The 15,105-nt window shown below is 37.8% G+C and overlaps 1 protein-coding gene and 1 pseudogene across 1 annotated transcript; one reads left to right on the forward strand and one right to left on the reverse strand.

Annotated features, from left to right (window-relative positions):
• The first annotated feature begins 9,869 nt into the window (after positions 1-9,869).
• LOC116630913 lies at positions 9,870-10,496 on the forward strand (annotated as a pseudogene).
• Positions 10,497-12,485: 1,989 nt separating this feature from the next.
• LOC116631055 (28S ribosomal protein S17, mitochondrial-like) lies at positions 12,486-12,979 on the reverse strand. Its single transcript, XM_032402201.1, has one exon. The coding sequence runs from the start codon at positions 12,899-12,901 to the stop codon at positions 12,509-12,511; it is 393 nt and encodes a 130-aa protein (XP_032258092.1). The 5' UTR covers positions 12,902-12,979; the 3' UTR covers positions 12,486-12,508.
• Positions 12,980-15,105: the final 2,126 nt, after the last annotated feature.

Consider the following 15,105-nt stretch of genomic DNA (forward strand, 5'->3'; position numbering starts at 1 on the left):
AATGAAATATGTTAAAGTCAACCATCAAAATCTATACCACAGAATCTCGAGGACCTACTGTAGAGACTAAAATCCCCTGTGTTCATCCATGCCCAGTGACATGGTGAGCATTTGAGGAAATCATGACTGTAGAAAAGACCTGGAGTTTTCCCATTTGTGTCACTCCACACACAGTCTTGTCTTCCTAGTGACTTCATATCTGCCACCTCCCTCCACCTTCCCCAATACTTATGGGCAGGCTGCTGGTGATTGATGGTCTCTCTATTATCAGAAAGATGAGCTGAGCTGTCAGGGGGAGTGGAGGTGAAAAGGAAGAGTTCCACAAGGCAGTTGACATTCAGGGAAGCATGCCCACATACCATATGCCTACCTCATCCAGAAATGCATTTACTCATTAGTTCACATCCAGGTAAAACATTTAATATAGGTTAATTAGTGTTCTACTACAAAAAACAAAACAGGCACAGAAACTAAATCCAACCTTTGGTTTTTTTCTCTTTCTTCCCTTGGTCCTTCCTCCCCCTCCCACCCCCCCCCACCCGCCGCTCAATCTCTCAATCTCTCTGTCTCTCTTTCTGGCAAATTTCAAACACCCTGTATAACCCAGCATATGGGCCAAGCCATCCCTGGAAAGAGATGCTAAGCCTTTCTGAGTGTCAGGTTGTCGTATTTATACATAAAAGGTTTTTTTCCCCTGCATTCTGGTCTTGGAAATGGACTAAGTCCATTTTGCACACTCCTGGCCACAGGCATGACCAGCATCCAATCTGTACCTCCCAACCCTTCTACAAGCACCTTCAATCTGATGTGCTGCCTTATTTCCAACCTGCTTTGGGCTCAGACACTCTGCCAGGCATATGATGGGTCAGTTAAAGCTGCACCCCCAGCAGAGACAGAGCACGTAGATTTTATTTAAAAGTGATGGCTACCCATTCAAGAGGTAATGTTGTCATCCTGGTCAGGCCCGAATCCAATCTGTGTTGGAGAACATGAAAGACCCCTGGCTACAACAAGGAATCATCACACACTAATATAACCCAGTCAGGTACACTGCTATTTCTTGCCATTTTCTTTTTTCGTGCCACCATTTCACACACATTTTGCAATGATAAAGGTAGTTCCATTACCACCCATCTTGTAGGGATGGAAGAGTATTTTATAACTCAGTTTAGACAACTTTGAAGTTACTTCTGCAAATCTCTCTCCACCCTAACTTTATCCATCTTACATGACTTTTTTTCTTTAAAAATAAGTATTATGTCTTTTTCTGTGTTACACAAACACACAAAGTCTGGACAAATGGCCAGGGGGTTGGGGACTCTGCTAAATTTTTAATTTTGAATATGGAATTAGGAAACTCAAACCATGACTCTTTCAAAGCAATTTGGAGGCAAGCCATCACTAGATTAATGGGATGTAGTCAAAGCTACAACTCATTCAAAATAGTAGAAACCAGAGCTGGGTAAAGACCCTGCAGGCCCAAGTTTCTGGAATTTCCACCTCTCCTGGATCCTGAGAAGTCCAGCTCACTTGCTTTCAGACCTACAGCATGATGGCCAGGGTTCATAGTGCTATTGTTTGTTGATGCTATTGTTTATGTTTTTAACAATATAGCTACTAGCGAGGTTATTTTATGTTCATTTCCCTGTGTGATTCTCACAAGACTCAGAGGTGAAAGGGAAATAATCAAATATGCAGTAATTACAAATGCTGCTGGATTTTTACAGACTTCTTCTCTCCTTTCAGAGGGAGTTTCTATTACTTTCACCTCTCAGGTATATTATAATGTGTTTGAGAAATAAAGAGGGGAAAGAACAAATAGTGCTTACCACCAACTAATCCAGCAACAGTAATTGGCAACAACATTCACAGATATTAACCCACAGTGCTGAGCCACACAGAAATGAGTGAGATTAGTTCCATTCCAGTTATAATAACCACAGGAACCAGGCCCACGTGTTTAGATCTTAGTGGAAGCAGGAGACAGCAAAGCAAGTCTAGTTTCAATGATCAGACAGGAATGGAGCCCTCCTCCCAAAAATCAAAATGAAACAATTGCCAGTGGTGGCTTGCCAGTGGTTCTAAGAGTTAGGAGGCAAAGAGTTTTGCAAAAAGAACCATAGGGAAGCAAAATGAAAATAAATTGCTCCAGTCCTAGGCATTCTTTGTGCCTGGGCACTGGTGCTCTTTTACACAATCCTTAGAAGAATAGATGATTGAAAAGCAAAACAAAATAGAACAAGTTAGAGGGCCATATTTGCATGGCCCTGAATGAAACAATTCAGGTCTCCCAAACTGGTGTCTATGGTGTAAGGCTTTAGGAACTACCCTGCAATATTTGCAGTTTTTTTCTCTCTACAACTGAGTCAAACAGAAAAACCCAAGTTGTAACAGAATTACCTAAATTAATACTACACTGGAAAGTAGAAATCAATATTGGGAACTTAAATGTTTATTTAGCTTTTATACCACCCTAAAAACAAGCAAACCCTGAAAAAATCTGTTCACTTGGATTTGATTTGAGAATCTGAAATCTACCTTTTCCTACCTCTGCCAAGTTAATCCCATTCCTCCCCTCCACTCCCACTCACAGCCCTTTATGATTTCCTCCTTCCTTTACACCAAATGCAGAAGTAAACTGTGAAAAGCTGTTTAAGTACCCTTAACTTACTGAGAGAGGAAAGTATCTGACCGTTTTTTTATTCCATGATATTAAAGTAATTCATCTGAGTTTGCACTAATGACAGTAAATCTCTTGTGCTGACAAGCTGTGGTCAATTATCCTTTCTACAGCTTTTTAAATCCAAAGCACTAGGAAGTGCGTCAGTGTTGGAAACTTGTGGCTTGCTAATTCAAAGGAAACAGCAACCAGCTTGGGTAGCCCTCTAGGTGTACTGCCTGTGTTCCTCACCCCTAAACGGCTCCCCTAGGAGCCTGCAAATGCTGGGGCACTGCCACTGGAATTTACATGGATGGAGGAAACGGTTTAAATCAAGTGGTGTGTTATTTATCTCTATAATGAGTGGTTTAACAGTGACAATTAGGAAGGAAATTCTACAAGCCTGAACTCCAGTTACTTATTACTGCCACTGAAAGTCAATTAAAGTATCCAAGTAATTACAGGGATTGGGATCATCTGTCATCTGGTAAATCATATTAGAGGGAAGAAGTACTTGGTTTGTTTTGAAAGCGTGTGATCTAGTCTCCATCATGTTGGTTAATTTTCAGACAAGGGAGTGCGCAAGGGAACTTGCCCCACATATCTGCAGATCTGATCACCTGGGAGAGCAACAGAAATGTTCACTGGATTTCCATCCAGGCTTAGTGGCTGTGCAAAAGAGCGAGTCAGCCAAGAGGTGGGTGTGGAGGGGCCCACTCTGCCAGACAAGTCACCCAGGACAATGCTCTTCAACTTAAAATCTTCATGTGGCACCTTGTTCTTTCTTGTGCTCCTGCTACACCAAGACCTTGTTCTCTTGCCTCCTCCAGGCCCACACTGCTCCCCCTCCATCCCCAATCCTCCTTCAGTCATCTCAATCAGCTCACTGTGTCACAAACACCACCATTAGGATGTAAACCACTTCTGTGCCTTTTCTCTACCTGCTACATTAGATGCATTTTTCTCCTCTCTTCTGTCTGTCCAAACCCTCTTCACCCTTCAAAGCTCAGCCGGAGTCCTTACTCCTTCTTCATGTGGAATCCGATATGAGACCTCTCCTCTTATGAATTACGTATGGAATTCTAAGTTTATCGTTCAATGGTCCTCAGACTGTGAACACCTAGCAGGGGCCACAGCTTGGATATTCACTTCTCACACACGCATCTGGGATACATTTACACTCCCAAAGTGGTAATCCCTGGTCCTTGGTTCCTGAGGTTGCTGAGTTTAGCCTCATGTTTGGTGAAATGGCCAGGCCCAGCCGGCATTCCTTCATTTGTCCATCCTTCCTTCATTCAGCAGCATGCTTTGAAGGGCTGTTTAGAGTAGGACACCAGAACTATGGCTTTTAAGTTTGAATCCAGGGCTTCCTCTCCCACCACATTGCCTCAATGGGAAACTGCGTTTGCTCACACCACGCTGCAAGAATCAAGGAGTCAATGCTCCATCATTCCTTCCTTGCCCAACACTTGCAGGAAAAGGGTCATAAAAGCACAAATACATATAGAAAAATGAGCTCTCTCCCCTGTGGTTCCACATGGCTCTCTTCTGAGCCTGTGGTTCCACATGGCTCTCTTCAGAGCATTCTTAGTCCAAACCAAGGAGACAAAGAGAGGAAAATATTTTCAAATGATCTCCCAAATGACTTCAGGGCTTACACAGGGTTCAAATTTGGTTGAAGGGATGGGCAAAACTTGGGTGAGCCAGCTATGCTAGGGTCAGCCAGACTCTGGGGTCAGTCGGCCATGTTTGGGTTGAGTCAAGAACACTTGCTGTTCTTCACATCCCAAGACAGATACTGGAATTTTAACTTTCCTTCCTGTAGCCTCTTTCTGTTTTAAAAGTTTATTTCATCCTGGAATAAGACTCCCCAGAGGATCTATTTCCTCATTCTCCCCTTTCATGGCATGTCCTTCAGTAGCTCCTATTCAGCACCTGTAGTGTTAGATTTCAAAATTCCACTAGCACTTGCCCCCAACACGTTGTTTGTATAAAAATGAACATACTGCATATATCCAGGGAAACTCACCAGGAGGAATCAAGAAATTTGAACAATGGGAAAATCCATCAAATATTTTCTTTAAAGCTTTTACTTTCTATAGGAAATATTGCCCACAACAAAGCAGTGAAAATAGAATGCTCTCGGACATCAAACATAAAGGCAAGACTGACAAGTCCAACAGCATCAGATCATATCAAAGGACTGCTTAAAACCCTTCAATGACTCTAGTTCTCAGACACTCATCAGCACAGTGTACTGAAGCTATCCTACTTGCCTTGCAACATCCACATCACCAATGATTACAGCATGTAAGTTCAGCACAGACCAGGATTGTGCTGTGTCTCCTCATTGGCTAGCATGGTGTCTGGCACAGTGTGCCCTTAGTAAATTCGGTCATTATTGGGTTATATAAATACTATGTGCTAGGTGTAGAGATTTTAAAATACTAAGATACACAGTTCCCATCTTCAAGAAGTTCAAACCCTGGCAATGTGATACCCAAACCTGAGTGAGCATCAGAGTTATTCAGGACGCTATAAAACTGCAGAAATCCAGGCCTTGCCTCCAGAGATTCTAATTCAGTAGGTCTGGGCAGGGCCCCAGAATTCTGTATTTTTAATACGCTTCCAAGACACCTCTCATGATCAGACAAATTGGGAACCCTTGGTGTAGTGGGTAGATAATAAAGTCTTATGTTTGTACATCTCTTTTCCTACATATGAAGTATTTTCCATTATCTCACTTGATTCTTACTCTCTGAACCCGGAAGTTTACAAATGAGGACATGAAGCCCAGAAAGTTCAGAAACTGGCAAAGTCAGAGCCTGGATGTGAACCCAGGATGCGCATCCACAAACTCATCAGTGTTTCCTTCTTACCAACTCTCTCTTGAGAGGAATGAGCCAGGTTAGCTCTGTCAGGTAAAGAGCAACAAATCTTAGGTCAATGAACAGCCAGTATGGCAGATCTCTTCTTAAGTTTTTTGGAAGAAACAAAGTAAGAGAAAACTATTGCCTTCGCCACCTACTCACCCATCCCTGAGAATGACACCAGGGAATAGAATTGATTATGGGGACAGACCCTCTCAGTGATGGCAAGTAATGAACATTATTTCCTCATAGGTGTGTTTTACATGGAAAATAAATAAATAAACTGACAAAGTTAATTCTAATGAGTGGAATAAGCTTGGTTCATACTCCAAAAGGTCCCTTGGTAGGGACAACATGGTGAACTAAACAGCAAACCAAATGCAATCCTGTAACTGAACATGGCTCATGAACTCAGTCCTCTTGTTCTTCTCTGGGTTGTTACCTAGCCCACTTCACTTCACTCTACTGTCTGCAGTGTGGTTGAGATAACCCATTAGATTTATCCCACTATTATCATATGATCCAATATGACATTAACAATGCATTTGACAGCAGACAGATGAAAGTTCCAGCTGTCTTTCTGGATTAGAAACAACAAGTTTCATTTTGCAATTGTAAGCTTCGAGAGAACAATGTCAGCAAAAGGTGCTTCCATTAGCACTGGGTGTTAAATGAAAACAATGAATTGTGGATCACTATATCAAAAACTAATGATGTATCGTATGGTGACTAACATAATAAAATAAAATTAAAAAAAACAAAAGGTGCTTCTATTGTCTATGCTGGTATACAACCTGAAGCTTTTCCCTGCCACTTCCCTACCAAGAAAAAGCCAAGGGGTTAAATAGTGTGGACCTTAATCTACCCCCTCATTCAGGAATGTGGTCCTTTCAGTCTGTGTCTACGTGTGAAGCAAAGCTCTATACAGCATACAGAGGACTTATACTGACCACACACGCACATACCACACACACATAGGGGTGGGGAAACAAGTCTCTAGAAAAATAAGAAGCAAATGATCTCCTTTCAATTCTTCTTGAAAGTGTTTCTGAGTGGAGGAGCATCTCATGAAGATTTTTTGTTGTTTTTTCCTCTCAGAGACAACTTTCTTTTATGTGATGGCACCAAGCATTACTTGAGGAAGTTAAGGAGGGGAGAGAGAAAAGGAAAAGACTATCAAGTGTACCTAGACGTTTGTCAAGCATAGATACTCAAAAAAAGTGACCAATGGCCCTTATTTCCTTATACTCACCATTAGAAATGAACAACTCTGAAAGCAGTGTCCTAAAGAAAGTATTCTGTGATGATTTTCCATTTACTGTCTCCTGGGTTGGGATTTTCTAGCCTAAGCATATTAAAATCAGACCTTACTGGACCCACTGAGTTATACACATAAATACACAAATTCAGACCACTTTTTTTTTTCTTAAGAAGGCTCCACACCCAGTGTGTAGCCCAACATAGGGCTTGAACTGATGATCCTCAGATCAAGACCTGAGCTGAGATCAAGAGTTGGACACTTAATCAACTGAGCCACCGAGGTATCCTCAGACCATTTTTTAAGTAATCAGTTTGAGAGGCTACATGCTTGGTTGAGAGGCTACATGCTTGGTGAGAATCCTTCTCCTTTTATTTATTTATTTATTTATTTATTTTTAAGTTTCATTTATTCATTAAAGTATTAAGAGAAATTAAGAAAACAATTCCCTTTACAATTGCAACAAAAAGAATAAAATACCTATAAATAAACTTAATCCAGGAGGTGAAAGACCTGTACTCTGAAAACTATAAAACAGTGATATAAAAAATATATAATGATATAAAAAATTGAAGATGACACAAATGGAAAGATATACTCATGGACTGGAAGAGTTAATATTGTTAAGATGTCCATACTACCCAAAGTAATCTACACATTCAGTGAAATCCCTATCAAAATACCAATAGCATTTTTTCACAGAACTAGAAAAAATAATTCCAAAATTTGTATGGAATCATAAAAAACGTCAAATACTCAAAGCAAATCTTGAAAAAGAAGAACAAAGCTAAAGGTATCATAATTCTAGATTTCAAGATTTACTACATAGCAATAATAATCAAAACAGTATTGTAGTGGTACAAAAACAGATACATAAATCAATGGAACAGAAGAAAGAGCCCAGAAATAAACCCACAGTTACATGGTCAATTAATCTATGACAAAGGAGGCAAGAATAAACAATGGGGAAAAGACAGTCTCGTCAATAAATGGTGCTGGGAAAACTAGACAGCTACATGCAAAAGAATGAAACTGGACCACTTTCCTACACCATACACAAAAATGAACTACAAATGGATTAAAGACCTAAATGTGAGACCTGAAACCATAAAACTCCTAGAAGAAAACATAGGCAGTAACCTCTCTGAGATAGGCCTTAGCAACATTTTCCTAAATATGTCTCCTCAAGCAAAGAAAAAAAAAACAAAAAAAAACTATTGGGACAAAAAAAAAAAAAAAAAAAAAAAAAAAAGCTTTTGCAAGCAAAAGTAACCATCCACAAAATGAGAAGGCAACTTACTGAATGGGAGAAGATATTTGCAAATGATATATCTGATAAGAAGTTAATATCCAAAATATATAAAGAACTTAACACCAAAAAACCAAATTTGATTAAAAAATGGGCAGAAGATCTGAACATTTTTCTAGAGAAGCTATGCAAATAAGCAACAGACACATGAAAAGATGCTCAACATTGCTAATTATCAGGGAAATGCAAATCAAAACCACAATGAGATAGCATGTTATTCCTGTCAGACTAGTATCAAAAAGACAAGAAATAACAAGTGTTGGTGAGAATGTGGAGAAAAAGAAACCTTGGTGCACTGTTGATGGGAATGTAAATTAATGCCACTGTGAAAATCAGTATGGCGCTTCCTCAAAAAATTAAAAGTAGAAATACCATACGATCTAGTAGTTCTACTGCTGGATATTTACCCAAAGAAAACAAAAACACTAATTTGAAAAGATATAGGCACCCCTGTGTTTACTGCAGCATTATTTACAATAGGTAATATATGGAAGCAACCTAAATGTCCATCAATAGATGACTGGATAAAGAAGATGTGGTATATATGTAAATGGAATATTACTAAGCTATAAAAAAAATGAGATCTTGCCATTTGTGACAACATGGATGGACTTAGTGGGTATTACGCTAAGTGAAATAAGTCAGAGAGAAAGACAAATACCATATTTCATTTATATGTGGAGTCTAAAAAAACAAAACAAATGAACAAACAAAAAAGCACAAACAGACCCATAAATACAGAGAACAAACTGGTAGTTGCCAGAGGGTAGAGTGGTTGGAGGATGGGCAAACTGGGTGAAGGGGAGTGGGAGACACAGGCTTCCAGTTATGCAATGAGTAAGTCATGGGGATGAAAGGTACAGCATAGGGAATATAGTCAATTGTATTGTAGCAGCATTGTATGGCGACTGATGGTAGCTACAATTGTAAGCATAGCAGAACATGAAGAGATGTCAAATCACTATGTAACAAATGTAACGCTGTGTCTCAACTGTAATTTAAAAAATATACTTGATATAGATATAGATATATTGCTGATATCTATTATTACAGGTCCAGAATTAGGTGCCACTAAGACAGGATCTCATCATAGCAGTGGCAGCAAAAGTGGTCAAGGATCATCCTAGAAGGGACAGCTTGGCACTTCTCCATGGAGAGGAGCCCAGCAGCAGCCTTGGCCATGCCTACTTCCCACAGGACATAGATGAAGACGGGGGCATGAAGAGGCTGTGGTGGTGCCTAAAGCCTGTATGGGAATGTGAAAGTCTGATTTGAAGACTGAACCACATTCTTTCCAGTATCAACAGTTTTTCTTCCTTTATAATCAATGTGATGCACAGGAGCTACTTTAGGAGCAAATGCTATATCCAGAAGCATGGATTATATGACTTTTATATGAGTCTGGGATTGTCTATGAGCATCAGTATTTTTATTAGAGAAAACTGCATTTTGAAATAAAACCAACAAAAACAAGGTCTCCTGCAACTTATCAGAAGAGGATCTCTGAAAGCAGATCAACATGGCCATGCAAATCTTTTTGTTTTGTTTTGTTTTTAATTATTTGTTTTATTTTGAAAATATTTTTGAGTACATATATAATGTAACACAATGTTACATTAGTTTCAGGTGTACAACACAGTGATTCAACAAGTTTATACATTATGCTATGCTCACCACAAGTCGGGCCACGGACTTATGTAATAAATGCTATTTATGTAATAAATGCTATTACAATATCACTATAAAGAAAGGCTGTGGGCCGGACTGCTCTCAATGGGAGCTGGTGAGATTGCCAACTGGGCTGCTTATGCATTTGAGCCAGTCACATTAGCGCCTCCATTAGGAACTCTTGTTAAGATCTACAGTTATGGTCACTCATGCTCCAAATGAAGAGGGCACAGAGATATTAAATAATGTCTCGCAAACAAGGTGATCCATATTTTGGGGTTTCTGCAATACTTGTCATTGTAGTATTCTTATTAATCTTTGTGTTAGAACCTCACCATGGAAACAAATATTCTTGTTACATAACCATCTACTCTGCAAATGGAGTGCCTTCAGTCAGCTATGTTAAAGGCCTAGTCATTGCTTTAAAGAATACTCTTCTGGAAAGCCTCAGCTGAGATATTCCTTGGCCTGGATTCTGCTGCTAAACCTTATAATCTATGAAGGCAAACAGGTTATCTAAACAGGGCCCTGAACATACTGAACCCTTCTACATAGTGACCCCAAATGGTTTAAGTATTCTTTTTAGTGTCAGTTTTAACTTGCTCAGCTCTTCTTTTTAAAGAGGGGCAAGATATGCCTGTTAATGAGATCACTGGTACCTTGAGTGCCTTCCTTAAAATCATTGTGGGGATGCCAAGATTGCATGCCTTTAAACATATCCATTTAGTCTAGCAAGATGCCATGTCTTTCTGATAAGATGAAAAAATAATGAATATAATCTAATATTTCTAATATCCCTAATATTTTCAACAGCAATGAATAAAGTTTAATCTGGAAAACTGAACAGCTAACTGGTGGAAGTAGGTCCCAAAGAAATGGAAATCTAACAGTTTTTTGAGAAACAAATTTAATTAAAACATTATTCTGTAATTCTGCTACAAAATGAGTTTGAATTTCGGAACAGATCTGAAAGTGACATTGTTCTCTTAAATAATATTCTCTAGAGAAAAACCATTTTTAAGATTTCTGTAATTTGGATCAAGAAAAATTAATTTTCTTATTTTTAAATTATGGCCGTTAATGGAAATGACCTTAGAATGTGGCTGGCTTCTATTTTTATTAACATGGTATTATTGTATATGTATCTTAGGCCTTGATTTCTCCATGAAGAACTAATGTATTAATTTCAAATGTAAAAAAATAAAATCTTATTTCTTTATTGTCAAAGCTAAAAAGACATGTCCTTGTACCAGGGTACTGGTAAAGCAACCTACTAGTCAAGTAAGAGTAGAATTTTTTTCAAAATACTGTTATAAATATTTGTTTGGGGAAATTAATTTGTGGGGATTTTGAAAACAGTCTGATATGATGTGGAACCAGATCTGGTAGATAGAGTAGATTATTTAAGTTTGTAATAACATTTTGGGTGATTTATAACTATAGCGAAGAGACCAATTTTCCTTCTGGCTCAGACATGACTCTACTAAAGAGAAATTTTGAAAATGTTTGGAGAAAGGGCAGTACCAGCAGAAGACACAAAATGTGTGTCCTTATGCATGATGGCCTAGATGTTTATAAATAATCAGTTCAAGAACAGAATGGGAGAGGTCATGTTTAAAATCTCTGATGTTTACTATATCTGATTATCAAAGTTGAGAAGTTTTATTTTTTAAGAAAATAAAAACACCTTTTTTTCTTTTTTGCAGACAATACCAGAGTTAAATTATTCTAAGTTTATATCTTAGGCAAAGAATCTTAAGTGCTTTTTATTTTCCAGGTTTAAAAAAAATTATATCCCACACACCCAACATTCCTTTCTATGCCTAAGAGATTAATTTCTCACCACTCTGGGTGATCTCAGCAAAGTCATTCCAGGGTTAATCAAAAATTTTAATGCCAGTGATATATGATATGAGAACACTGGTATATACACGCTACAATTAAGAAGTATTTTCTTTATACACAAGTAACTGAGCTGTCCATTAAAAGCTTTAAAAAAGCATGGAAATTTGAAAAAGTCTTTGATTTAAAAGAAGTTGATGTCTTCATTATTAGTACATTATCTGACATCAAAAGAAACTCTGAATATATCCATTTTTACAACTTTATTGTGTAAGCTGCATATACTTAAGTATATAATTTAATAAATGTTGTCATAAGTAAACATCCATGAAATCATCATCACAATCAGTATAATGAGCACAACCATCACTCCCAAAAGTTTCCTCAGGTCCATTTATAATTCCTCCCTCCTCAGACAACCCACTAACTTGCTTTCAGTCATGACAGTTCTGTTTATAGGATTTTATAGAAAGGGATCTCTACTCTCTTTCATCTGGCTTCTTTCAGTTAGTATAATTATTTTGAGATTCATCCATGTTACTGCATGTATCAATATTTTATTCCTTTTTATTACAGATAATTCCATTTTTTCCAATTTATTTCAGATATTTATTATGTTGATGTACATTCCCTCTAAACCTACTTTGTTGAGGGTTTTTATCATGAAATGTACTTTGTCAGATTTTTTTCTGCATCTATCGAAATGGATCATATAGTTGTTTTTTTTTTTTACCTTAAACTTTTATGAGGATTTAACAAGGCCTTTACTTCATTTACTTTTAGCTATTCCATAAATACTGGAAGAGAAATTGGACACTTTGTAATGAAACTTAGAAAAATTTCGTTTTTCCATAAAGCAAACTTATAAATCTTTCCCTTTGGCTCCTTCTTCCAATCCTCCTTCACTGTGCTGAAGAGCTATTGAGTTCTTCCAGATTTTTGGTTAGGCAGGTGGTTTCCAAGCTGACTGGGCTTTCCAGGTAGGTAGTTCCTGCACAGGGTTTTCCAGTCACTGGGTCTATAACCTGTCCAACTTTGAAAATGATCTCAGCCAGTTCATGTTTCACGTGCTTTGTTCGTGGAACAGGTAGAGCTTTGAGAAGCACAATATCCCCAACTGTGCACTGCTGAAGAGCATCGTGAGCAAAGTAGGTTTTACGCTTATTAAAATACTTTAATAAATAGGGATCCAAAACAAGCCCGGTCACTCTCACTTTAGCTGTTTTTTGCATTGCTCTTCCAATCACCTTCCCCACGATCCATTTGGCATGGACGGATGAACAAACTACTGACATTATGTGGCTTTGGTCACCTCGCCTCCAGGTTCTCACGGGGGTGGTGTCTCGCTCCTCCAAATTCACCCCCTGCAACTGCAGGGCTCGACCCGTGCTCACCTTCCAGCTCTGTTTTCCTGGCACATGTAGTCCGGATCGATCATGTAGTTTTTATCCTTTCTCTTGTTGATGTGATATATCATACTGATTGATTTGTGAATATCGAACCACCCTTGCATACTGGGAATAAATCCTACTTGATCATGGTGAATGACTTCTTTAAGGTATTGTTGGATTCAGTTTGCTAATATTTTGTTGAAGATTTTTCATCTATGTTCATCAGAGATATTGACCTGTAGTTCTCTTTTCTTGTAGTATCTTTATCTGGTTTTGGTATCAGGGTAATGCTGGCCTCACAGAATGAGTTTGGAAGCTTTCCTTCCTCTTTTATATTTTGGACTAGTTTGAGAAGAACAAGTATTGACTCTTATTTAAGTGTTTCGTAGAATTCACCTAAGAAGCCATCTGGTCCTAGACATTTGTTTGTTGGGAGTTTTTTGATTACTGAATCAATTTCACTGCTAATAATTAGTCTGTTCAAATGTTCTATATCTTCCTTACTCAGTTTTGGGAGGTTACATGTTTCTAGGAATTATCCATTTCTTCTAGGTTGTCCAATTTGTTGGCATATAATTTTTCATAATATTCTCATAATTGTTTGTATTTCTGTAGTGTTGCTTGTTATTTCCCCTCTCTCATTTGTCATTTTGTTTGAGTCCTTTCTCTTTTTTCCTTGACAAGTCTAGCTAGAGGTTTATCAATTTTCTTGATTTTTTTCAAAGAACCAGCCCCTGGTTTCATTGATCTGTTCTATTGTATTTGTCATCTTCCCTAGTTTTTTCTTGTGGTTGATTTCCAGTTTCATAGCATTGTAATTGGAAAAGATGCATGGTATGAATTCATTCCTTTTGAATTTGTTGAGACTTGTTCTGTGGCCTAATATGTGATGTATTCTGGAGAATGTTCCATGTGCACTTAAAAAGAATGTGCATTCTGCTGTTTTAGGATGGAATGTTGTGAATATATCTATTAGATCCATCTGGTCCAATGTGTCATTCAAAGCCACTATTTCCTTGTTAATTTTCTGTCTGGATGATCCATCCATTGGTGTAAAGGGGGTTTTAATGTCCCCTACTATTATTGTATTACTATTGATTACTTCCTTTGTTTTTCTTATTAGCTGCTTTGTGTATTTGAGTGCTTCCATGTTGGGTGCACAAATATTTACAAATGTTATATCTCCTTGTTGGATTGTTCCATTTACGATTATATAGTGTCCTTCTTTGTCTCTTGCTACAGTCTTTGTTTTAAAGTCTCTAAATAAGTAATTTAAGAACTTTAAATAAATAAATATTGCCTCCTATGTAAATAAATAAATATTGCAACCAGGCTCTTCACTTCCATTTGTCTGATGGATGCTTTTTCATCGCTTCACTTTCAATCTGCATGTGTCTTTAGGTCTGAAATGAGTCTCTTGTAGGCAGCATATAGACAGGTCTTGCTTTTGTATTAATTCCTTCATCCTATGTCTTTTGATTGGAGTGTTTAGTCCATTTATATGCAAAGTAATTGTTGATAGGTATGCATTGCCATTTTGTTACTTGTTTTACGGCTACATTTGTAGTTCTCTGTTCCTTTATTCTCTTGCTCTCTTCTCTCATAGTTCGCTGGCTTTCTTTAGCGATATACTTGAATTCCTTTCTCTTTATTTTTTGCATTTCTATCACTGTTTTTTGATTTGTGCTTACCATTAGGTTTGTATACAATATCTTATGCATATAGCAATCTATATTAAGTTGATGGTCACTTAAGTTTGAACCCATTCTTTAGTTTTATCCCTCCACATTTTAGGTATATGGTGTCATAATTTATATCCTTTCATTTTGTGAATCCCTGGACTGATTTTTATAGATATACTTCATTTTACTGCTTTTGTGTTTCCTACTTTTCTTACTCCTGCTTATGGTCTTTCCTTTCCATTGAAAGAATCCCTTTTAACATTTCTTCCAGGGCTGGTTTAGTGGTCATGAATTCCTTTAACTTTCATTTGTAGAAACTCTTTATCTCTCTTTCTATTCTGAATGCAAGCCTTGCTGGATAGAGTATTCTTGTCAGCAGGTTTTTTTTCTTTCAGCATTTGAATATATCATGCCATACTCTTCTGG

This window comes from Phoca vitulina, unplaced genomic scaffold (assembly GCF_004348235.1).
Source record: "Phoca vitulina isolate PV1807 unplaced genomic scaffold, GSC_HSeal_1.0 scaffold4, whole genome shotgun sequence".
Classification (NCBI taxonomy): domain Eukaryota; kingdom Metazoa; phylum Chordata; class Mammalia; order Carnivora; family Phocidae; genus Phoca; species Phoca vitulina.

What these genes read in the sequence shown, in the direction of transcription:
- LOC116631055 (XM_032402201.1), bottom strand. Translation starts at nt 12,901, where the DNA reads ATGTCAGTAGTTTGTTCATCCGTCCATGCCAAATGGATCGTGGGGAAG.